The sequence below is a fragment of the Xiphias gladius genome, chromosome 3 (assembly GCF_016859285.1).
Source record: "Xiphias gladius isolate SHS-SW01 ecotype Sanya breed wild chromosome 3, ASM1685928v1, whole genome shotgun sequence".
In the NCBI taxonomy this organism is placed as follows: Eukaryota; Metazoa; Chordata; class Actinopteri; order Istiophoriformes; family Xiphiidae; genus Xiphias; species Xiphias gladius.
The window spans coordinates 12,297,997-12,321,685 of NC_053402.1; the positions used below are offsets into that span (position 1 = coordinate 12,297,997).

At 39.1% G+C, this 23,689-nt stretch overlaps 1 protein-coding gene across 2 annotated transcripts; it reads left to right on the top strand.

The window, feature by feature from the left end:
* The first annotated feature begins 882 nt into the window (after positions 1-882).
* On the top strand, positions 883-23,689 carry LOC120807391 (mitochondrial Rho GTPase 1-A). Of its 2 annotated transcripts, XR_005709815.1 has the most exons (20): positions 883-1,280; positions 3,574-3,632; positions 3,871-3,952; positions 4,250-4,293; positions 4,396-4,449; positions 4,615-4,667; positions 7,158-7,266; positions 8,394-8,495; positions 9,541-9,639; positions 9,936-10,044; positions 10,228-10,348; positions 11,924-12,008; positions 12,282-12,427; positions 12,583-12,683; positions 12,964-13,094; positions 14,680-14,763; positions 14,946-15,068; positions 15,178-15,380; positions 22,462-22,781; positions 22,994-23,689. XR_005709815.1 is itself a non-coding variant. In XM_040159394.1 (19 exons), the coding sequence occupies exons 1-19, from the start codon at positions 1,244-1,246 to the stop codon at positions 22,577-22,579; spliced, it is 1,860 nt and encodes a 619-aa protein (XP_040015328.1). In that variant the 5' UTR covers positions 883-1,243; the 3' UTR covers positions 22,580-23,689. The 2 variants fall into 2 exon arrangements, 1 of the variants encoding a protein (XP_040015328.1); XM_040159394.1 differs by having other exon boundaries at positions 22,462-23,689.

Genomic DNA, 23,689 nt, shown 5'->3' on the forward strand with positions numbered 1-23,689 from the left:
TGTATAGTACCAGTTAAGTGACTCTACACAAGATTTATTTATGAGAGTGAGTAGTAAATTTTAAAAATCTCAGATAAAAATCAGATTTTGACTTTTGTCGTTTGTTTGTATATATTTGTAAGGTAATCAGTTCTGCTCAACTCAGCTGCTCAGTTGGCAGTTTATCAGGAACACCTAAAACCAATGCAGTCTAATACAACAGTCCTGCAATAAATCCCACTTTCCTGAAGGTCATGATGTTAAGTTTTTCATTGAAATTGCTGTAGGGAGGTGTTGGACGTATTTTGTGGTGCAGCTGAACCGTATTGCAGAGAGATGTGTCTGTTATTTAGCCTACCCTCACTGATATAAATGAGGTAGACAAAATAATAGAAACACCTATCCATATAACACAATAGAATTCAACACTACCACAAACTAAAACATTAATAAAGTCAAATCAACACTTCTCTAAAACAGTGAGCAGATCCTGAACATTGTAACTTCTCATGAAGGTAGGAGTTAATACAGGACTGTTGTGTTAGGCTGCATTAGTTTCAGCTTGGTGTGCTTAATAAACTGCCATCTGACTGCATTTTCCCTGCATTTATTTCACCTATTTCCTTTTATATACATTTATAACTTCATTTGCTTTGTCTGTGCAAAATGCACATAACACACTTGTCACAAAACAAACAAAACAGAAAATATAAAATCAAATAAGATAAAACAAATAGGATAAAATATAAAAAAAACCTTGTGTAGGCCACTACTGTCGCATATATGAATCATCACATTCTTTGTTCATGTGCTTCACATTCACTGAGACGTTTAAGTTTGCAGTTGCAGTTCCATTTTTTGGCACCAGAGAGCAGCATAACGCGTTTTTAAACTTCAATGAAATTTGTCCTGTACGGCGTGCTGTAGTTGCCGGGTAGTGGAGGTCGGGCATGTATGAAACATGAAATGCTAAGAAAGCGCCAAAAACAGCGAGATTAACATGCAATTACAGACACATGCGCCGCAGATTACGTCTTAAATTGCATTTCCGACGATCCGATAAGAAGCAATCTGAGAAGAAAGCGTGTAGAAAGCACGAAGGAGCAACCTTAAAGCGTCTGTCCGTTTTGTCCTACAAAAGCGCCGGGAGTTTGACAGCGGCAGGACGCGAGTGCGCAGGCCCAACGGTTAGATAAACTGCTGGAGGAGGACTACATGAAACAATAAAGACTGTCATTTTCTGTAGAGGAATCCAAGCTCCACCATGAGAAAGGACGTGAGAATACTACTTGTAGGGGAACGTAAGTAGCAGGTGTCTTTAATCCCGAGGCGGTTGAACGCTTTATTAGCTAACATGCTAGTGAGAGAGCTAATGCTACTGTTAGCAGTGGATGTGAGTGAATCTAACAGTGTGATTATATGGTCACCGAGGGGCCGAGAAATTCAACGGGACAGTGTTTGAAAATCATTCCCAGTCACTGTGAGTTATCCAGAGTCTGAGGGGAATTAGTACCTGGGGCTTTGGTTTCTGTCTGGTGTTGATAGCCAGTTAAGTGTCACATGGTGCATCAAAGCTAAAACGTTATCTCACTAGCGTTTGCATGTGCTGTCATGTCTAAATACTCAACCTACTGCCTCCCATGATCAGACATAATCTGACGGTAAGGCATCCTTAAACTGTACTTTTACATAGAACAGTATAACAGTTCCCCTGAGGTGTAAATGGGCTAAATGGTTCACGAAAAACCTAAATATGATAAGCATCATGAAGGGGGTATTTACTGCAGGGCTGTTGTATTGGACTTGAAACATGAATACGTAATATGACAAAAATGAACAGAAAAAAGACTAGTGGAAGAAAGATAATAGCAAAGTTGTTTATATTCCGTGCATTAAAATGTAAGTATTAATGGAGCTAGGCTTGCAAAAAATTGTTTTTATCGTAGATTAATTGGTCTATTATCTTCCTTTCTCTATGAATCTTTTGGGAATTAAATATCTTAAAAAAGCAAAAAGTCAAAGTTTCCTATACCCCAAGGTGATGCCTTCACATCATTTGTTTTGTTGGACCAAAATTAAAAAACCCAAAGATATTCATTTTATTTGCTGTCACATAATATAAAGAAATACTGCAAATCCAATTAAGAGAATGATTGACATTTTGTATTGATAAATGTCTTAAATGATTAATTGATTATCAGAATAGCTGCTGATCAAATTTCCTGTTGATCGACTAATCGTTTCACTTCTAGTCGGCACAGAGATGCACTGAATGTTAGGTAGAATTAAGAGTTACTAGCTTGTGATCACAAGATCTTTTTAACACTGTGGTGAGATCAGAATCAAGCCAAAAAGGCAAAAGATCCCTTCCTGTCTAACTGTGTTTCACCTGGTCTGTTTTTTTTTAATCTTTAAGCACGTGTTGTCAGTACTATTTATATTTCAGTTGTGGCTTTGCTGGATGGCCTCCATTGCCACTTTAGGCGAGTTGGTACTGACTGTTCCTGAGAGAGGTGCAGGCAAAATGCTACGCGCCGACCTTAGTGTTGAGTAGAGTAATTGTGGGTTGACCTAGCTATCCTGTTAAGAAACTGAGAGCCAAGTGATAGTGGAAACTAGGGCTGCAATTACTATTTAATTATGATTATTTTCATCATTGAATTATGGTTTGCCCATCATAAGTTCCCAGAGCCCCAAGGGATGTCTTAAAAACATTGTTGTTTTTCGAGCTTCTTTTGTGCCTGTGTTTTTCCAACGTTGATTCTAGTGTAGATAGGAGCTTTTAATTATATTTATATCAGAAATAGCAACTAACAACGATATTCATTTTCAATTAATCGATGTCCAAAAATTCCATCATAATTTCTTAGAGCCTAAGATGAGGTCTTGGAATTGCTTGTTTTATTTGTTGTTTTCTTTGCTTGTTTTATTCCAACAGTCCAAAACCCAAAGATATTTAGTTTACAATTTATATAAAATTAAGAAAACCAACAGATCCTCAAATTTGAGTAGTTGGAAGCAGCAAATATTTGGTGTTGCTTTAAAATAACCAAAACAAATAATTGATCATCAAAACAGCCTTTTTTCTGATAGCCTTCAACTAACTGATTAAGTAGCTAATCCATTAAGCTGTAATAAGAATTACTTATTTAGTCATTGTGGTGTATTTGTTGTGATGCACACCACTAGTACGTACTGAAAAAATGTAGGGTAATTACTGAAATCGAATAACATTTGCCTTATTATAGGGCAACTGTATTTCCCAGTGCAACAAAAGTAACCATGTGAAGTTGTAGGGATAATGAGCTTGTTTAAATATTAAGTCAAAGTCGACTCTTTGACCAATTTATCTATCATAAGCGTACTTGCACACCATGTTTCTCCTTGTTGTATTGTGGCTTTGTTTTGTGACCTGTCTAACTTGGCTGCTGCTCTCAACTCGCTTTAGCAGCTCTTAACTGTTCCCTGTCACTTATCACATTACCCAGACCGCTCAATTAAAAAATCGTAGAGAAGTCACATGTTAATGGCCCATGAGTGTAATACCAGATTGTAATAAAAAAGGTTTTCCCTTTGTCCTTTTCCTGGGTACAGCCAAAGTGGGGAAGACATCACTGATAATGTCGCTGGTCAGTGAGGAGTTTCCTGATGAGGTATGTATCAACAGATGATCAGACTGAGAGATATGGTAGAAATCATCCTGGTAGCTTTTAAGTGTACATACACATCCTGAACGTATATTTAGGTTGTCCAGTTAAGACTGTAGATTTGGCTGAGTGCTGTTCGGAGATGTCAGAGTAATGAGGGCAAAATGTTGAAAATACAAGACATGTAATATTCACTTAGTCCTGCTTGTTGTCACTATTAGGATCATTGTTCTCTGTCTTCCAGGTTCCCCTCCGAGCTGAGGAGATCACCATCCCAGCTGACGTCACCCCAGAGAGAGTGCCCACACACATTGTGGACTACTCAGGTTATCCCTCCTCCACTACACACACACACACACACACACACACACACACACACACACACACACACACACACACACACACACACACACACACACACACACACAAGCACCACTGATATCATGACAGATGAAGGCATTTTTTCAAAATTGATTGGTACTGGCCAAACAAAGCCCCATCCAGTAATTACAGGACATTCTAAATGATCCCTACTCCATATTAATAGTAATAAATCGATTTGGTAAGTAAGGCTTGATAACATGTAAAACACTGTAATGATGTGCATTTTTGATATGTTTCAGAAGCAGAACAGTCAGATGAGCAGCTGTCTCAAGAAATATCCAAGGTCAGTTTGACTTAATTCTTACTCTTATTTGCTCACAAGATGTCTTCACCCCTTTTATGTCTTATGTGCATTACAAGCTAATACTGCTATTTGTCTTTATAGGCAAATGTTATCTGCATAGTTTACTCAGTCAACAACAAGAAGTCCATTGAAAAGGTGAGCGTGGTTGCTCTCTGTGCTCAAATACATAGCTGCAGCACATCCAGAATTTGAAGCAGGACGCTCCATGTGCCTGTCATCTTAATCAGTGAAAAATTAATTAGTGTTTGTAATGAATGTTTGCCTGGCTACAGTGTTTGATGTTGTGTTTTCCTCCTCTAGGTGACAAGCCACTGGATTCCCCTCATAAATGACAGAACGGACAAAGACAGCAGGTATGTTCATGCTACTTTAATAGATGTATGTTTGTGTATATGTCTGTGTCTTCACTGCAGGTCACGTCAGCTAGGCTGGTGGTGCTGTGTCTGCAGTCTTATGATCATGTTGAAATGGTTTAATGTGCAGCTGCTGATTTGACTTTTACTTGCTCTTGGAGGACTTGGAGCATATTACTGTGTTACCTTCTTACTGTTAGAATGTCAGTGGCAAAGTAGCTGATTTTTTTCGCTAACAGTTTTTCCGGCAAATTACAAATCAAAATAAAAAAAATACTACAGATTAAGTTTAAAATCATTGAGTGATTCAGAACAGGGTTATACATTAAGCTAATACTTAGTAAACTGCATGGAACACTGTATGAAATATAGAATCATTAGTCCTGTTGCTGCCTTTGATAATGATTGTAAACCACATGAATGGATATAGATTAGTTTGATATCCTCCATTAAGATGGAATATGTTTACAGACAGCACCAGGGCAATTACAGCTACTCTGTAGTATTATGCAAATACAGTTAGGTGCATAAGTATTTGGACTATGACACAATTATTGGAATTTTGTCTCTGTACGCCACCACAATGGATTTAAAATGAAGCCATTAAGATGTGACTGAAGTGTAGACTTTCAGCTTTAATTCAAGGGATGTCATAAAAATATTGAATTAACCGTTTAGGAATTACAGTCATTTTTATACATAGTCCTTCATTTTCAGAGGCTCAAAAGTAATTGAGAATTGATCTGTTTCATGGCCAGGTGTGGCCTGTACTCTCGTTATTTTGTGACAGATTAAGCAGATAAAAGGTCTGGAGTTGATTCCAAGTGTTGAATTTGCATTTGGTAGTTGTTCATGGGAACTCTCAATATTCGGTCCAAAGAGGTGTTGATACAAACCATGATGAGGCCATCATTAGGTTGAAAAAACAAAACAAACCTATCAGACAGATGGCAGAAACTTTAGGAGTAGCCAAATCAACAATTTGGTACCTTTTTAGAAAGGACTGAACTGGCGAGCTCAGCAACAATAAAATGGCCTGGAAGACCACAGGAAATAACTGAAGTGGATGATCGCAGAATTTTTTCCTTGGGGAAGAAAAACCCCTTCACAACATCTATCCAGGTCAAGATCACGCTCGAAGAGGCAGGTGTATCATTGTCAAAGTCTTCAATCAAGAGACGCGTTCATGAATGTAAATACAGAGGGTTTATCTCAAGGGGCAAAAACCACTGGTAACACTCAAGAACAGAAGGCCAGATTGGACTTTGCCAGAAACACCAAAAAAAAAAAACCTGCCCAGTTCTGGAACAAGATTCTTTGGACAGATGAAATCAAGATGAACTTGTACCAGAGTGATGGGAAGAGAAAAATATGGAGAAGGAAAGGAACGGCTCATGATCCAGAGAATACCACATCATCTGTCAAACTTGGTGGAGGCAGTGTTATAGCATTGGCATGTATGGCTGCCAATGGAACTGGGTCACTGGTGTTTATTGATGATGTGACTGCTGATAGAAGTAGCAGGATGAATTATGATGTTTATAGGGCTGTACCATCTGCTCAGAATAACCCAAATACTGCAAACCTGATTGCTTCACAGTACAGATTGATAATGCCCCAAAACATACTTCAAAAGCAACCCAAGAGCTTCTCAAGGCAAAGAAAATGAATTTTCTTCAATTTCCACTCAGTCACCTGACCTCAACCCAATTGAGCTTGCTTTTCACTTCCTGAAGACAAAACTAAGGGCAGAGAGACCCATAAACAAGCAGCAACTGAAGGCAGCTGCAGTAAAGGCCTGGGAAAGCATCTCAAGGGATGAAACTCAGCATTTGGTGACGTCCTTGGGTTCCAGACTTCAGGCAGTCATTGACTGCAAAGAATTTTCATCCAAAGATTAAAAATAATCCTGGGATGAGGGACTACGCATAAAAATGGCTTCCTAAATGGTTAATTCAATTTTTTTGTCAAACGCTTTGAATTAAAGCTTAAAGTCTACACTTCAGTCACATCGTGATGGCTTCATTTCAAATCCATCGTGGTGGTGTACAGCAAAATTATGAAAATTGTGTCACAGTCCAATACTTATGCATCTTACTGTATAATGTAGTAGGGCTGCAGCTAGCCATTTTTGTCATTATTGATTCATCTGCAGACCATTGATTGTTTGGCCTATAAAATGTCAGCAACCAGTGATAAATGCTCATCACTTTTTCCAAGAGTCTTTGTTCACGACATCAAATGGCATGCTTTGTCCAACCAACTGTCCAAAACCCAAAGAGATTCAGTTTACAATGATATAACACAGAGAAAACCAGCAAATCCTCACATTAGAGAGGGTGCAACCCGAGAACTTTTGCAATTTTTACTTTTAAAAAAAATGGCCTAAACAATAAATCTGTTCTCAAATTAGTTGCAGATTAATTTTCTCTCAATCATTTAATCGTTTCAGCTCTTTAATTCAGTAATACATGGTTTTATGAATGGTAGGGTGCCATTAATCCTTGTGGGGAACAAGTCGGACCTGGTGGAACACAGCAGCATGGAGACCATCCTACCAATCATGAATCAATACCAGGACATTGAGACCTGTGTAGAGGTAAGAGATCAATGCAAAACACATACACACACCCATGTATAAACGTATACATGTTTTGGATCCACTGAGTCAGAGCTGTTAAATGGCAGCATGATGAGGCACTTGAGAGTGGTGAAGTGGCAGCTGAAATATGAGAGGCTGATTGAAAATCAAATACTAGCAGTGACTGTCAGTGTGAGGCTGGCTGTGTGCAGGAAAGGTCAGCCTCCAGCTGCTCCTGGACTGCAGTCCAGCTCCTGACTCCACTTACACTCTGACTGAGTCATTAATAGATTCATATTGCCAAATCCCATGCTCCGAGGCCAAGGCCTGCTGACTGATAGACAGAGTTTGTTGATAGGCATTGCTGACATGAAAGACGCCGGCCTCTGTCTGCATTACTATTCAATTCAAATTTCCCTCTGTCGCATGAGATGGCTTGGTCATGCCCTCCTCGGCTGGATTGGTTACAGGGTTAAAAGAAAGAAGTGAGGAGGACGTGAGGGAAGGCACATACACAGTGGATACAGTTTGGGACAGTCACACAGCTGGTGGGAGTTGGAAAATATGAAAAATATGTCAACCAGTGTTACATCACCGGCTCAGTGTTCAACTATGCCCAGAGCTGGTTTTATGTCCTGCTTCTTTGAGTTTCTTAGGTTTCTGGTTTACTCTTTCTTGTGGGCTCTGTCAGTGGCTGCAGTAGGGCTAATTTTACTCATTTTATATATTGGATGGTTTAATTTGCTGTATGAAAATGCAAAGTATTTATTTTAAATTAACATTGTAGGTTTTTAAGATCTTCATCTGCAAAGTAACTAATAACTACTGCCAAATAAGTGTAGTAGCGTAAAAAGTACAATATCTCCTTCTGAAATGTAGTGGAGTAGAAGTATAATACAGCATAATATTAAAATACTTAATACATAAAACTTAAAATTTTACTGAAGAACTGTACTTGAGTAAATGTACTTACTTAAGTTTTTTATGGGAAGTTGTTGAAGGAGAATGTAATGGAAATTAAAATAGTAGAAACCCTGTGACTCATTCAACTCTGTGTAGATGAGTTTGACATTCGCTGATAATTTTGCTCCCGAGTTGCTCCCACTCAGGGCATTTAAACACACATGTGCCTTCTGTTTCCTCAGTGCTCTGCCAAAAACCTGAAAAACATCTCTGAGCTGTTTTATTACGCCCAGAAGGCCGTTCTTCACCCGACAGGACCCCTCTACTGCCCAGAGGAGAAGGAGGTGAGGTCTATTTAGTAGATGCAGATACAGCATTTGACCTTGTCATAGTAGGAAAAGCATAAGTGTTACCAATGACGTTAACAGTGGCTCAGTTCTTGTCAAGTGTCCCAGCGAGTCATGACAGTGTGACAGTGAGCCAGACATTTCTCACGGCAGACATTCCTACTTAATAACATTAATGATGCCTGCATTTCATTTTGGTGCAACGTCTAAACCACCAATCCTCTAATACTGAAGCAGCTAGATGCTATTCAGCCATCCTTTAATTTTATTATGTACACCAGTGCTTTTCCCACTGTGATGTCAAAACATCTTAAGTGTAAAAGATCTATTTTGAACTACTCCCAATGTGCGGCAGCCAGGATTGCACCAATTATAAAAGCTACCTGAAGTTAGCTAAGATGCACTGATCTGAAACCCATGCAAATACGTTTCTATGTCAATATCATATAATTCAGGGATCCTGCTATCAGTTACATTCATTTAATCATGGTGGCACTATGACGTGACTGATGATTTAGTGCCACAGGGTCATGAGAGTGACTGGGAAATGACTTTTAATGACTTTCTAGGCCATAATCACTCTCTAAGTGTGTGTTTGTGTGTGTGAAAGAAAATAGTTATGACTAAAGAAACTGAAGGCTGGCTGATACTTGGTGTAGTCGGCTTAGTGGTTCTGAGCAAAAGTAGGTCAACAGCTGTATGTTCTCTGAGTCCAGCAGTAGATCAACACAGTCGACACTCAACGCAGCTACACATGAGCACCCGCCCACCACCAGCCAGCCAAAAGACGGAAGGAAATTGATCATGTGAAACTAATAATATGAGTCTACTCTACCTAACACAAACCACTGGCTTCATGTTACTTATGTTCCAACGATTGAGGTATACAGATTTTATATTGGCAAAAGAGCGCACTAGTATCAGATTGATATGCAGTATCGGAGGTATTGTATCTTTAAAGTTGGCTGCCACAATTGAAATCTGTGTGCATTATAAAAATACATGTAACCACCTAAATGGATGCATTTCTTCTGCATTACAGCTGAAGCCTTCTTGCATTAAGGCTTTAACTAGAATCTTTAAAGTGTCTGACCTGGACAACGATGGTGTCCTTAATGACAATGAGCTCAACTTCTTCCAGGTAATGTTTTCCACTTTATAGTATCACTATGAGAATCTTTTTTCATCGCTATATAAGAGTTCAAACTTGTGGAAGTTTTCATTAAGCTGTGTAGTATAATATAAGGGGAAAATGGCTAGACCGGTTTGGGGAGGCAGGCTTAGACATGAAGTAAATCTGAAAAAACTCAACAGCTTTCCCATGGCAACTATCTGTGAACTTTCTTTTGGGTCAGTGTAACACTTATTTTATGTGTGGTCTGTCTGTCTGTCTGTCTGTCTGTCTGTCTGTCTGTCTCTCTGTTTGTGTATATATAGAGAACGTGTTTCAATACACCACTGGCGCCCCAGGCCTTAGAGGATGTAAAGAACGTGGTCAGGAGGAACATGACCGACGGAGTCAAGGACAACGGACTAACACTCAAAGGTCAGACACTCTCCTGTTTTCTCGTTTTCATATTCCTCCTCTTTCCTCCTTCCTGCTCTTCGTTACTTCTCCCTTCTATTGCCCCCTCAACAGTCCCTCTTTTCTGCCTGTCTTTTCAGTCCATTCACATATTCATCAGTTTTTGACCCCCCCCCCCCATTTCTTACTGGCTCTTTTTTGCAGGCTTCCTGTTCCTGCACACCCTCTTCATACAGCGAGGTCGACACGAGACCACCTGGACTGTGCTGAGGAGGTTTGGTTATGACGATGATCTGGAGCTCACACAGGAATACCTGTACCCCATGTAAGTCCAGGTTTAAAGGTTATTTTGTGGAATTTATATATTTTTAAAGTAGAGTGGAGACAGGGAGGAGGTAGTCTGCCACAGACAATTATATACTTTATTGAATAATATGCAGGTTATTTTCTTGATTTCTCACTTGACTGTTTTGTTTATGAAATGACAGAAAATCCAAAGATTCCTGCTATTTTTTCCCAGAGGACCCATGAGATGTTTTCAGATTTCTTGTTTGAATTGAACAATAGTCCAAAACGCAAAGATATTTAGTTCCCTGTCATGTACAACAAAGTAAATAATCAATCCTCACAATTGTTAAGATTTTTGCTTCAAAATGATTTAAACAAGTAATTGATTAGCAAAATAGTTGTACTTTAATTTTAATCTTTGCAGCTCTAAAAGAGTTGCTAAACAAAACCTTTTACAAAATCCTTTCATATCTTCTTGTTCAATTCTCCTGGTCAATGAAGTGGATAAATAAACTGGATTCCATTTAGCTGCTTTGTTTCAGGGTCCCGGTATTGTGCATGCTGGCTCAATGTTTCACTAGGTGGGTTTCCATCTGCCTGTTTGTATGAGCATTTTCAATTTGAAAACACTGGAAATTTGAAAATAATCTGGAAATATTGCAAAAAAGTTATTATGCCTGGCTGAGGTGGAGAGGAAACAGACTTAGTAGATATATTGTGACTTACATGGTGCATGGGACTTAAACGTCCGCTAAAGAGATGAAAAAATGGTGGAAGACAAAAACATCAGATGTGTGTGGGGCGATGAGGAAACAGTAACGTTCTTAGAATTAATACATGAAACAAACATAAATGCCACATTTCCGTGAGATTTTCTGCATTGTTTTCCATAATTATGAGCTTTGACTTGTGCTCTTTTAATTATGTTATCTTGTTGCGCCCTCTTCTTCTGCAAGGGTTTAATGAGAGCTGACTGGAAAATTTGAGCCACCACCTCTTAATCTTGAGGAACCAACTCCTAATATTTGCACAGCAGTAGTCAATGGATATGTGCATTAATTAGCATTTTCTTTGTAGATTTTCTCAAAATTTGGTTACAAATTGTGCCGCATTTGGATGGAAACCTTACTAGTGTCGAAGATGTTATTGATAACATTAAAAAGGACTGCATTCAATTTAAGTGACATTGTTTTAGCATGCTGGTACTGCACATGCTGGCTCACTGTCATGTCTTACTGGGACACTTACTAGAACTGAGTCATGATTAGCAAAACTTCTCCTGCTGGGACAAGTCAAAATGCCGGCCATGGAAAAGGCTTCTTTAATTACAAATATGTAATTTTCAGAGTGCTGAAATCTTTGTGGGGGGCGTAGCACTAAAGTGATATTTTTGCTTTGTTTTGTAGAAACATATAGTATCTTTATGTGATCATTTGTACTGATGTCTTACTTCCTTCCTCTTTTTAAATGACCTCATGTTGATCTCTACTGAAATACTCTCATTATCTACACGGCCCGAAGTGATTCAGGCACATTGTTGCTTTCTCAATCGCTGTTGAAGAATTCAGAGCTTTCTGTTAAATTAATGTTTGTGTCTGTCCGCTTATTCCAGGATAAAGATCCCCCCAGACTGCACCACAGAGCTTAATCACAACGCTTACCTCTTCCTTCAGAGTGTGTTTGACAAGCATGACAAAGTGAGTGGACAGACTGCTCGTGTTCCCCTGTTGTAGATCATACATGTGTAGCAATTTCATTTCAATTACGAAATGAATATTGTTACTTCTTTTAATTTCTTTATTATTATTTCTAAACACATTTAATATATTTCAAGGATGACCAAGGATGCGCAATTACTTGAAAAAATGTGTCTATATGCTGATTTGTGTGCATTTAACTTGCCAGCCAAAGAAAATCCAGGCTTGGTTGAATTTATGTGTGTCGGTTTACGTGCACTTTGCCTAATCCAGGACAGAGATTGTGCGCTGTCGCCGGACGAGGTGAAGGACTTGTTCAAAGTGTTTCCCTACATGCCATGGGGTCCGGATGTAAACAACACAGTTAGCACTAACGATCAGGGATGGATCACATACCAGGGATACCTCTCGCAGTGGACGTGAGTGTGGAAAATGTCTATTAATACACACACACATGCACCTGTTTTAGTTTTATAGAACCTAAATACCTGTAGAACACACTGATCATGTTACTCATGCAAATCTAAATCTAATGCCGCGGGACTAATCATGACTTATGTGTTTTCTGTGATAGGTTAACAACATATCTAGACGTACAGCGTAGTTTAGAGTATTTAGGTTACCTGGGTTACTCCATCATCTATGAACAGGAGTCCCAAGCAGCTGCGATTACAGGTGAGAGATTGTACTTAGATAAAACTCTGTCTTGATGTTTTGTACCTAGCAGAATTGTGCATTGATTTGTTTGTTGTCTTACAAAAGCAAGAAGTAAATATTCATTTCTGTTCAGAATAAAAGTACCACTGATCAGTACCCGTATTACTTTTTTTCTTTTTCAGTTAGGTTTTCTGTCTTCAAATTAGCAAATTTCAAATGTTTGTTACAAAAGAAAGCATGACTATTACTGCATGTTTCCATTCTTCATTGTATATTCTTGCCTACCCTGTTCTTTCAGTGACACGTAACAAGCGCATTGATCTGCAGAAGAAACAGACCCAGCGCAGCGTTTTCCGCTGCAACGTCTTGGGGGCGCGGGGCAGCGGGAAGAGCGGCTTCCTCCAAGCTTTCCTGGGCAGAAACCTGCAGGTTGGTGTAAATCATTGTTGCAAATCCTTTTAAACTCGCTTTAAACTTGTATTTTTTTAGCATTGTAATTTCAATCTTTCTGGACATGGCTTATGATTTACTCAGTTTCAAAGGGATGGCTTTAATTTGGCCAACATTTTACATTTCTATCATGTGTCAAGTGAAATTCTAAAATTTCTCTAATAACAGATGCATATTTAATATGCAAATTTAGGAGATATTACATTACATTGCATTGCCTACTTTCATTTCAAATGTAGATTTCTGGTCAATATTGTTGGAAAAATTGGTGCAACCAAATTATCTGTTTGTGCCACCTAACCAACTTGAAACTGAAAATGTTTGTGTTGGGGATGTATTTAAGAATATGAGTTGATTTTATTTTGAAGCTTTGTTCATTCATTAGTGGACATGTGGGGAAAAGAGCTGCTCATGTCATTTTGCTTCAAAAGTCCTGGTTTGCTTGTAAATGGAAAAACAAAATTTAAAAACAAATGCAAAATGAAACAAAGTAAACTTGATCCACCTCGGACAACAAACTATAAATGTGACCAGTTTGTTAAACTGTTTGTACTATTTTTTTTAAAAATACGCTTTAGTGGGGTTTTGGTACTTTATGTAGAATAATGTACATAAGAACATTTACATAAGGGGGTACTTAAACATACTTAAAACAGAAAACGTGTAAATAAATAGATTTAAGAGGGGCAAAAAAGAAAACAATCCAAAACACACACACATCCACAAAAGAGAAGGGTGACACTGGATGTCTTTCAATGTTGTATTTTCAGCAACACGTCCTGAGCTTGTCTTATTGGGTACCCCTGCTTCTAGTTTAGTAGAAGTAGTAGTTTCAAAAGAGAATAAAATATATTGGTTGTTTAACAGCTCTAAATTTTAAGCGTTAAACTGCAATTGGATCTAGTTGAGTGACCTCTCTAGGACTTCAGACAAAAACTGTTAGATTTTATTCCAATAATAGATAGTGGTTCTATTAGGCCATCTATATTTGGATGGGTTAGTTTCCATCTAAACGTAGCGCAAATTTTGATTTTAGGTTGAACTTCAAGAAAATAGGCAAAGGAAATTAATGCGTGTTTCAATCCACTACCGTTATGCGTGTACTAGGAGTTCGTCGAGATAAACAGCTGGTTCAACTCCGGTTGAGTGCCAATAAACTATTGCAGAAGAAGAGGGCACATTAAGAAGATAATTAAAAGAGCATCAGTCAAACCTCAAACGGTGAAAAAAAAGGTGATGGAAGCGTAACGGAAATGTGGCATTTCTTTTTGCTTCATGTATTAATCTGGGGAATTTTGCAGTCTCCTCACCGCTCCACGGGGATTTGTTTTCATCTGCTGCTATTTTTCGTGTTTTCAGTGGACGTTTAAATCGCATGTGCTACTGAAGTTGGTGTCAGTCCACATTGGTCACAAGCTCGGTTAACTGAAGAGAGAAACTTTTGTGTGCTTTAGCCAATTTCCAGAGTTGGCAAAGATCAACCAAACCACGGTTGACCACTTCATAAACATGTTAATAGACCTGATTGCTGTTTGTAATTGACCCCGTTTATTTTCCACCACAGCGACAGAGGCGGGTTAGAGAAGACCACAAGTCCTTCTATGCCATCAGCACAACATATGTTTATGGTCAGGAGAAGTACCTGCTGGTAAGAGCCATTCACTCAGAGGAATCATTTTATCATCTTCTCTTTGGATTACTGTTACTAATCGTAGTGTATTACACTTTACTGTGTATCAGCATTAGTACTCTGCAAAATGTGAATCCATCCATCTCTACACTCTCTACCTCCCTCTCTTCCTGGTCCCTGTCTTCTCTGAACACTAAAAGCTCCATGAGGTGATGCCAGATTTTGACTTCCTGTCAGAGGCGGACTTAGCCTGTGACGTGGTCTGCCTGGTGTACGACATCAACAGTCCACGCTCGTTTGAATACTGTGCCAAAGTGTACAAGGTGTGTAATATAACGTAAGATTCAGTAGACAGAAAAAAGGCTTATTAGAAGCATTGAACATCGGCTTTACACAGTCTAACTAGTGACATTGAGCGCTTGTGTTTGGCAGCAATACTTCATAGACAGCAAGACGCCGTGTGTGGTGATCGCTGCCAAGTCGGACCTGCACGAAGTACGGCAACACTACAGCCTTTCACCGCACGAGTTCTGCCGTAAGCACAAGCTCCACCCGCCCCAGCCGTTTACGTGCAACATGACCGACGCACCCAACAAAGACATCTACACTAGACTCACCACCATGGCCATGTATCCGTGAGTATTAAACCTCTTAGTGGCTTCACCCTTTACACCTCTGTGAGCCCTGCATCGTTATCCACCATTCCCATCTTTTCCTACGTGTACCTATCCACTTTTACCTCTCTCCTGGATGTATGTATCAGGACAGTTAGTGACATTTTGCCCTCTATTAATTTTTTGGAATCAACAACCCACTGCACTCAGTAGATAAAGGACTTTGGTTTCCTCACTTCTCTACCAAACACCCAAAACAGATTAAACACACACTCTACTTTAGGTCTTTTTATGCTCTTTTGTAAGTTTCATCAGTGTGTGTGCGCAAGCTTTCTAGTCCCTGGCTGAAACTCAGCAAGGTCTGTCTTTTGACTTTATTGGGTTTGTAGGGTGTCTTAACTCCTCAAAGCTCTCCAATTGAATTAGATTTCAGAGTAGATTGTTTGGTACTCCATGGGATATGTCCACTAAATGTCATTTTAGCAAGCCAGAAATCTTAGTGTCTAGATTCCGAGACAGTCGGATCTGCTGCACTCTAGGACAATATGTTTAAGCTCTGACTTAAAGACAAGTGCTTGTCCAAACTCAACAAGAAGGAAACTCATATACTAAACGAGAAGGAATTCTGGCTCAAACATTGATGTTATCCCAAGACAGACCTTCCATCCTGAGGTGCTTTTTTAAATATTGAAATGTTTTAATCCATTATGTCTGTTATATTAAAGATTTGTCAAAGTTTAAACTGAAGTAAACCTCGCTTCTTGTAGAAAAGAATTTACACATTTAGCTGTACAATTACCATGACATGAATTCATACTATACATTCTTCATACCAACTTTAACTATTAGAAGGACATTTTACTAGGAAAATTCAGTGAAGCGCTTAACAATATAAAAATGTGTATAAAATAAAATATCTGGCTCATCAGTCAGGCTCAGGATATTTCCTCAACAGTTGAAAATGACTGACGGTGTCCTCACTGCTTGATATTCCAACAGGTTACTGCAGTCTGTAAAAACTCTTTCTACTCACTGCCTTCTCATTATTCACTCCACACTATTGTTAGCACAAATTATGGGCCTTTTTGTTTATTTATTATTTGGTGCCATTGGTCAGCAGGTGTCACTGATTTGAAACAAGGCTCCTAGCTTAGAGTTAGCCTGTGGATCATCCAGGTCATGGTATTCTTTAAGTGCTATGCGAAGGCAACTGGACTTGGTATTATTGATCTCACCAGAGGATAAATACCTGGAAGTCCCCACTAGTCAGTTAGAACTGAGGAAACCTTTTCGGTGAAAGGCAAAACGTCTTCAAGAACTTCAAGCAAGTCTAGTTGCCTTCGTATAGCACTTGCAGTGTCTTAACTGGGATTAATCTAAGAGCAACATTAAGACTGGCCTAACACTACAGACCAGTCTAAAACGTGATGCTTTATGTTCAGTAACTGGTTGTAGTTTATGAAGTGGGAAATTGGTCCTGGGAAGGTTGCAGTGGTCAGACACAAAAACAGATTTTGAGAGCTTTTGCCTATTGTTCTCAATTTGCCACCCTCAAAATGTTTCCTTTGCTTTTGTGACTGTTCCCTTTTTTATTTGTGCTTTTCTTCTCCCTTTGTTTCCTCGTGTTAATTTCCCTTTAAGCTTTAGACTTTGAAAGTGCAACACAGATGTGTGTCTATACTTTGATTTAAGTAAGAGTTGGGAGGTGGAGGTAAATGGCAGCAGTACAGGTTTCAGCTCAGAGAAGTAGGTCCTGCTTTCATATAGTCTAGTGGCCAAACATGGTTGAAGTTTTGGTTGTGGTGCGTGTTGTCTTTGTATGGTGGTGAATAGACGCATTTTTGTGTGTCTTTCCGCAGTCATGCCCGTCTCCGCTGCATGTGTGCCTGCAACAGGTGCACCTATTGCCTGTGTCAGAACCTCCTCAAGTTGGAGCTGCTGCGCAGTATTAAGGCCCAACTCCGCAGGGTCGTTTTCAACAGGTTCATACATAGAATAAGCTCTAGTGTTTTAACATAGACCCATTCCTCCTCTCTGTGTCTCCCACCCTCGGGTTGAACCTGCAGGATAGGTCACAGAGAGGCTCCTTTTTCACCCCAGCTCTCTAACACTGGTGATGGTCACAGCTCCTCTGCTTTCCTTCAGTGCTCGCCAGCGGTCAGATTTACACAACATATCCACTGCAGGGAAAAGGGCTTTTAAACGTGGTGGTAGTGATACCTTGGGCCAAAGCATTGTCTTCCATTTGTGTTATTGAATTTTACAATTGTTTTGGGAGAAATTCTCATTTCCTTTGCCATTGTGTTCTCACATAGATGTCACCTTTAGGATACTCCCACAGCTGGAGGGGATTAGGTATCTGCTTAGCTGCACATCAGCAAGGTGGACACTTGTCAACAAAGAACGATTTTTGGTGTTATGTCTAATCAAAAGAACATCTGTACAAGAGGTCATTGTTTCAGCCCCCCAAAACTGATTAGCAAAAAAAATCTGAACTTTTTTTTTTAAATTTTGAAATCCAGGTGCTGTATTTACAAAACATCCTAGGGTGTGTCAGTCCTATCTTTAAGAGTAATTAAAGTATTTTACTGCTAAAAGTAAGTCCTAAGTCTGAGAGAAGTTAGAGGCAGCCCAGAGGACTTCCTTAATCACTAAGACCTGCTTAAATTTTCTTCACTTCCTTTGTGATATACCTCTGCTCCATCTCCAGCCAGCCCACCTGCTCTCTGTACAGTCTCACACAGCAAAGTGTGACCGTGCTGTGCCAGCTAACACACAGGCTGCTAGCCAGGGAGGTAACAGTGTGTCAGAACCCGTGTGAAAAATGCATGAAGTTATTTGCTTGTGCAGTGCAAACATAACTCCTAGAATAATAATAATAATAATAATAATAATAATAATAATAATAATAATAATAATTACTCCTAATAATTACCCCTATACATGACACAAAAATGTTGTAAAATTGGATTTTTTTTTTTTTTCAAGAGAGAGATGTTTGGTCCCTTCTGTCCTGCAGTGGAAATGCAAACAGTAAATCTTGACTAATACGCATATTATTTGCATACAAAATGAAAGAAACACAACCAGTCTGGTCTTGGTTTGTGTTTCATTCAAACTGAAAACCTCATTGACGTCTGCATGTCTGCATGTTTCTCATGTGATTTAAAATTCTTCCTGTCTATTAATTTCTCAATGGCACCAACCTTCATCAATTATCAAAAAGTGCTTGATTGGTTATCTATGATGTTTTCAGTCTCACTTGTTCTTCATTTCCATTCTTAACTTTGAAGTCTGCACCTACAGGAGACACTTTATTTTGAAAAGAACAGGTGTTACTTGAATTGTATCTAACCCCCTTGTAAATACCCTAAATTTGAAAACTCCTTTTCACTGGTTCTCCTGTGGGTTAAGATTTCATAAACCTAATAGTCTGATGTTTAAAATTAGAATGTGTTTCTTCAATGTTCAAATTGATTGTATTGCACTGTACCAATCCCCTTGTCATTTCATTCTGTTTTTCCTATTTTGTATTTCCTGTCTTTGTGTTTTTCCTTCCACTCTATAGGTGTTCATACACATGTTTTTGGCTGCCCCTCTTTCTCTTCCTCTTGCATGTGTTCACCCTCTGCTAATCTGCCAGCTGTTTATGTTGCATGTCTCACCTGTTGTCCACCTCTCTCTGGGTAATCAATGGCATGTCTTGGTCCTCAGTAATATATTGCCATCTACTGGCAGCTGGGAATAGGTTTTTTCATTGGTCCATCTCTACAGTAAAGAAAGCTTGATGGTTTGAATAAAATGGGGGAGATTTATTGAACCTAAACGCAGGGTTTGAATGGCTGTTTATGGTGTTGGATGGGGCAGTAGTGTGTTGTATGTTTGTTGATTATGCCCAAAAAAAGAGCTTTTTGGTTTTTTGTTTTTTTTAAACCCCAAAATGGCCTGGACTTCTTTGTGGGTCTTCATGGACTTGGCGCCAACCCTCTCTGTTGATGCATTTTTAATCTCTGATACTATTAATAGCATGACGCTAAACAGGCTAGCCCTGGCAGTGCAAAGGGCCGACACACCACATTGACTGCCCAATTTTACTAAATTTCTAAAAAGTGGGTTGGTTGTCTAGGATTATGTTAAATTTTACATGGTATGAATTCAGTCATCTTGCATAGTGTGCAATACCGAAATAACATCTAAAGTCACGTAAATTACAAGCAACAATAGTACATTGTCTCCAGAGCCAGTGTTCAAAAAGTTGAGAAATTAGTGACTCATATTGCTTTTCACTTAACAATCAAAAAATTAAATACATGGCAGCTGCCAAACAGAGTCTGTAAAATATCTTAAAGAGAAAGCAGGAAAGAAAAATGGGGCACTGAATGGTGACAAAGTGGAGCTGTACTATATTTCCAAAGAAACTCAGACGTGAAGGAGAAGAAAATGACTTCTTTTTAAATTTATTTTACCCGGCGACAAAGAGATCCACAGCATTTTCAGTCTGGCTGCCATGTGGTGTGTATAGTTTGTCTGTGTGCTTGTGTGTCTGTGTGTGTGTGTGTGTGTGTGTGTGTGTGTGTGTGTGTGTGTGTGTGTGTGTGTGTGTGTGTGTGTGTGTGTGTGTGGCTTTTCATTGTTTGAAGCGTGCAGTGACATCTGACCAGGTATGGTTGCGCTAATGGTTGAGCATGAGTTTTAAGGGTCTGGGCGGTGATTGAAATTCTACTTTTAAGGCCTGGTAGAGCTGGCTGATACTGATGAAATTTGATCACGTAGTATTTTTAACTTCATATTCTATTGCTGAGTGACAGTATGACTATTAACACTTACTATTAACAGAATATTTCATATAATGTAGTGAAATTTCATGTTCCCAAAAAAATCATTAGTATTGTGGCCAAGAAACCGAATTAACTGATTCTTATTCAGCCAAAATCCAAATGATATATAACTTTAGAGCACAATATCAATTTTATTTTCATGTTGTTTCCCAGCTCCAAGATTAAATATTTAAAAAAGAATTAAATGTCAGGATAGTTTTTCAACTTGCTTTTCATAATGGTGATATTTTGAAATTTAAAAAAAGAGAAAATTTTGTAAATCTTTCGTTAGGAATGTTAATGACGTACAACCACAAGTACAGAAATTCATTGGTCATTTCAACAGTCAGATCATTTCAATGTAAGAAGGCTAGGAGAACATTTATGTTTTGAAGTATTATGACAATTAAATCCTACATGATATCTAGTCTCACACGACAGTGTCAGTATTAGATCTAATTGAATAGTCAATCGGCAACAATTTAGATAATCAATTAATAATTTCAGCTAATTTTTAGACGAATATATGAACAAGTTTCAGTCCCTCAAATTTGAATATTTGCCCGTTTTTGTAGTGTAATAATAAACGGAGTAGCTTGGGGTTTGGACTGTTGGTCAGACGAAACAAGATATTTGAAGACACCACTTTAGGCTACAAGAACTTATTATGAACATTTTTCTTTTTTTAAAATATATTTTTTAGACCAAGCATAATAAAAAAACAAAACAAAACATCAGATTAGTTACTAATGGAAATAGTTGTTAGTTGCAGCCCTGCTCAATATTAAATTGAGGTATCACTCAGCTCTACCTACTATATTTGTGTGTGTGTGTGTGTGTGTGTGTGTGTGTGTGTGTGTGTGTGCGCGCGCGCACGCACGCGTGTGCTTGTGTGTGTGTGCGCGCGTGTGTGTGAGAGAGAGAGAGAGAGAGAGACTGCTGGGCTGGGTGGAGGCTGTTGGGGGCTGCCTGCTGTCAGAGGAGGATTTCAGCCTGACGCAGCAGGTTTCAGCCATCTCCAACGTAGAGGGGTCCATCTTTATGGAGGCCTCTGCTGAGCAGCTAATTCCCTCAGACAGGTAAAGGCAGAAACCACATCCACAGAGAAGGATGCTATACTGTATATTGTACACGTGGACGAGCAGGCGAGAACACTTCATTACAGGTCTGATAATTGTTGGAAAGATTTAACTATCCCCTATTCAGCAGCAGGTTGTCAGAGCATCATTTTAGCAGCTATTATTAACATTGATTTTTAAGTCTTAAAGGGTTGTAGAGAGACTTATTGGAGTCACAAAGTTTAAAGGCTGCTCAAGGGAGAACAAATGACCCATTTTAGAGCATACTGTCGTCGACCAGTCAGTGCTGCACCCTGATCAGCTGCTGGAAGGTTTTAATTTACAGGCCAAAGGCACTGTTGAAGCCAAATGCCAACAAATAACACTTGGATTTCTCTCTTTCTGCTTTGCCGTCTCCTTCATTTCTTTATTAATAAGCTTGCCTTGATTGCAGTTTGTGTAGCTCCCCAGTATTTGTGTTTCTTGCCAGGACAGCTGGAGCTGTGCTTGGTAGGACAGGTGTTAACCGATTTTTATGGTGCCCAGCAGGTGTCAAAATTTGTCCCCACAATTAAATAATTAGTAGTCGGGAAAATTATTGCTCTCGATTTGGCTGAACTTATCACACTTATCACACATGCCATTTGTGTTGTTTTTGATCTTGGACTGAGATATGTGGATACACTGTACTTTGCATTTTAGCTGTTAAACATAACATTGTGTTATTTGTGAGATCCAAAATATATATTAAATAAGGGCAAAATTACTATTTTTTTTTCTAATTAATTAATTAATTGATTAATTTCACACCTTCAGGGCTCCGTACAATTTCAGCAATTCATTAGTTATATTTTTTCTAGTTTTGTGCCTCCCAGTGCGAATTAGAGCAAAAGCTTCTCGTAGTCTACCATCTGTGTCGTCTTTTCACACAACTGCAATTTTGTTTAGTCCTGTTCCCCAAACCAAAACCAAACCAAATGTCAAGAGAAAGCATGTGTTCCTGTTTCAACCTGGTATCATGGCACACCGAGAGTGGTCATTTATGGTCCAGATTCAGGAAGTTTTCACAGAAGAGAGCACATGACTTTGTTTTGTCATTTGGCAACACATTCCACTGTGGTTTTACAAATGGGAAAAGATTTTGGAACCATGGTGTTTTGTGCTGCTTCCTGTTTCTTTCGGCATTTTCCCCCTGACCTTCTTTCTGTCTTGGTCTTCCTCTCACAGGCACATGGCTCAGGCAGACCTGAAGAACTCCACCTTCTGGCTGAGAGCGAGCGTCGGTGCCACTGTGTTTGCCGTGCTGGGCTTTGCCATGTACAGAGCACTGCTCAAACAGCGGTGATCAGACAGCGTGACACAGCCACCACCCCCCACCCAAGGTCCCTCTGTTGACTCTACCCTTCCCCTCCTACCTGAAAGACTCTCAAAGACTGGCTAACCAACCAACCAACCAACCAACCAGGTCCATTGCATCAGACCCAAACGCCACCTCATCCCCTTCCTACAATGCAACTTGGGCAAGAAACAAATGAGCAAAATCATAGGTACATTTTATATGCATTTAAAAATGAAGAGTGTGGTTTAGGTTTTTTGTTTATGTCGGGGGAAAAAAGGGGGACGATTACATTTGAAATATTACTTGTCTATCACTCAGTTTGGAAATGCTGACATTCTATGATCTGTTGGTCTAGTCCACATCAGACCCTAGTCGTCACTGGATGTTTTCAGCTGATCCAGTCCTCTTTTTTTCCCTCAGGTCAGTATTAATAGTTAGATGGTTGGAGACCAGAGAGAGGCAGCCATACACAGAAACTCCACAAAGGGACTCTGATCATAGATGTGTATATGCAGTATATCATGTATGTATTCCTCAACGATTTTTTTGGATCAGACCTGTAGACAGCATCACAAGCCAGAAGCAACACCTAACACAGGAGTTGTTAGGACAAACAGCGCTACATCTAACGCTAGAAAGATCTTGGATGTCATGCACTTATTTTGTGTGTTAATTTATTAACCTGTTTCTTTGTTTTCTTGTCTGTTTTGAGTGCACCACATTAAAAAAACAGATTGAGAGATTTACATTTTCCGTGTATTTTTGTATTTAGTATTATGGGAGCTCTCCTCAAGGTGTATCATTTATGACTATCTACTTCTGTTTTTATTTTTCTGGTTTTCAAATAGAGCTTTGTCTGTCATATTATATTTTTATGAAGATAGAGGCACCATAGAGCAGGGGATTTTGCTATTAAGAGCCAATCAGCACACCTCTCCCACCTTAAAACTATGACAGTGTTTCTTCTCATTCTTCTCTTTTGCTGCATTTACAATAAAGAAGTGTTTGATCTGACACAGCCGTGTGCATGTTACTGGATGAAATGAAAGCTAATTTCACAGCAAAAAGGAAAATAAAATGGTTTTAAATATCTGTAATAAATGACATTTACACCCA

What these genes read in the sequence shown, in the direction of transcription:
- LOC120807391 (XM_040159394.1), top strand. Translation starts at nt 1,244, where the DNA reads ATGAGAAAGGACGTGAGAATACTACTTGTAGGGGAAC. An exon ending in AATACTACTTGTAGGGGAAC is followed by an intron (nt 1,281 to 3,573) that starts GTAAGTAGCAGG and finishes TCCTGGGTACAG; the next exon opens with CCAAAGTGGGGAAGACATCA. An exon ending in TGTCTCAAGAAATATCCAAG is followed by an intron (nt 4,294 to 4,395) that starts GTCAGTTTGACT and finishes TTGTCTTTATAG; the next exon opens with GCAAATGTTATCTGCATAGT.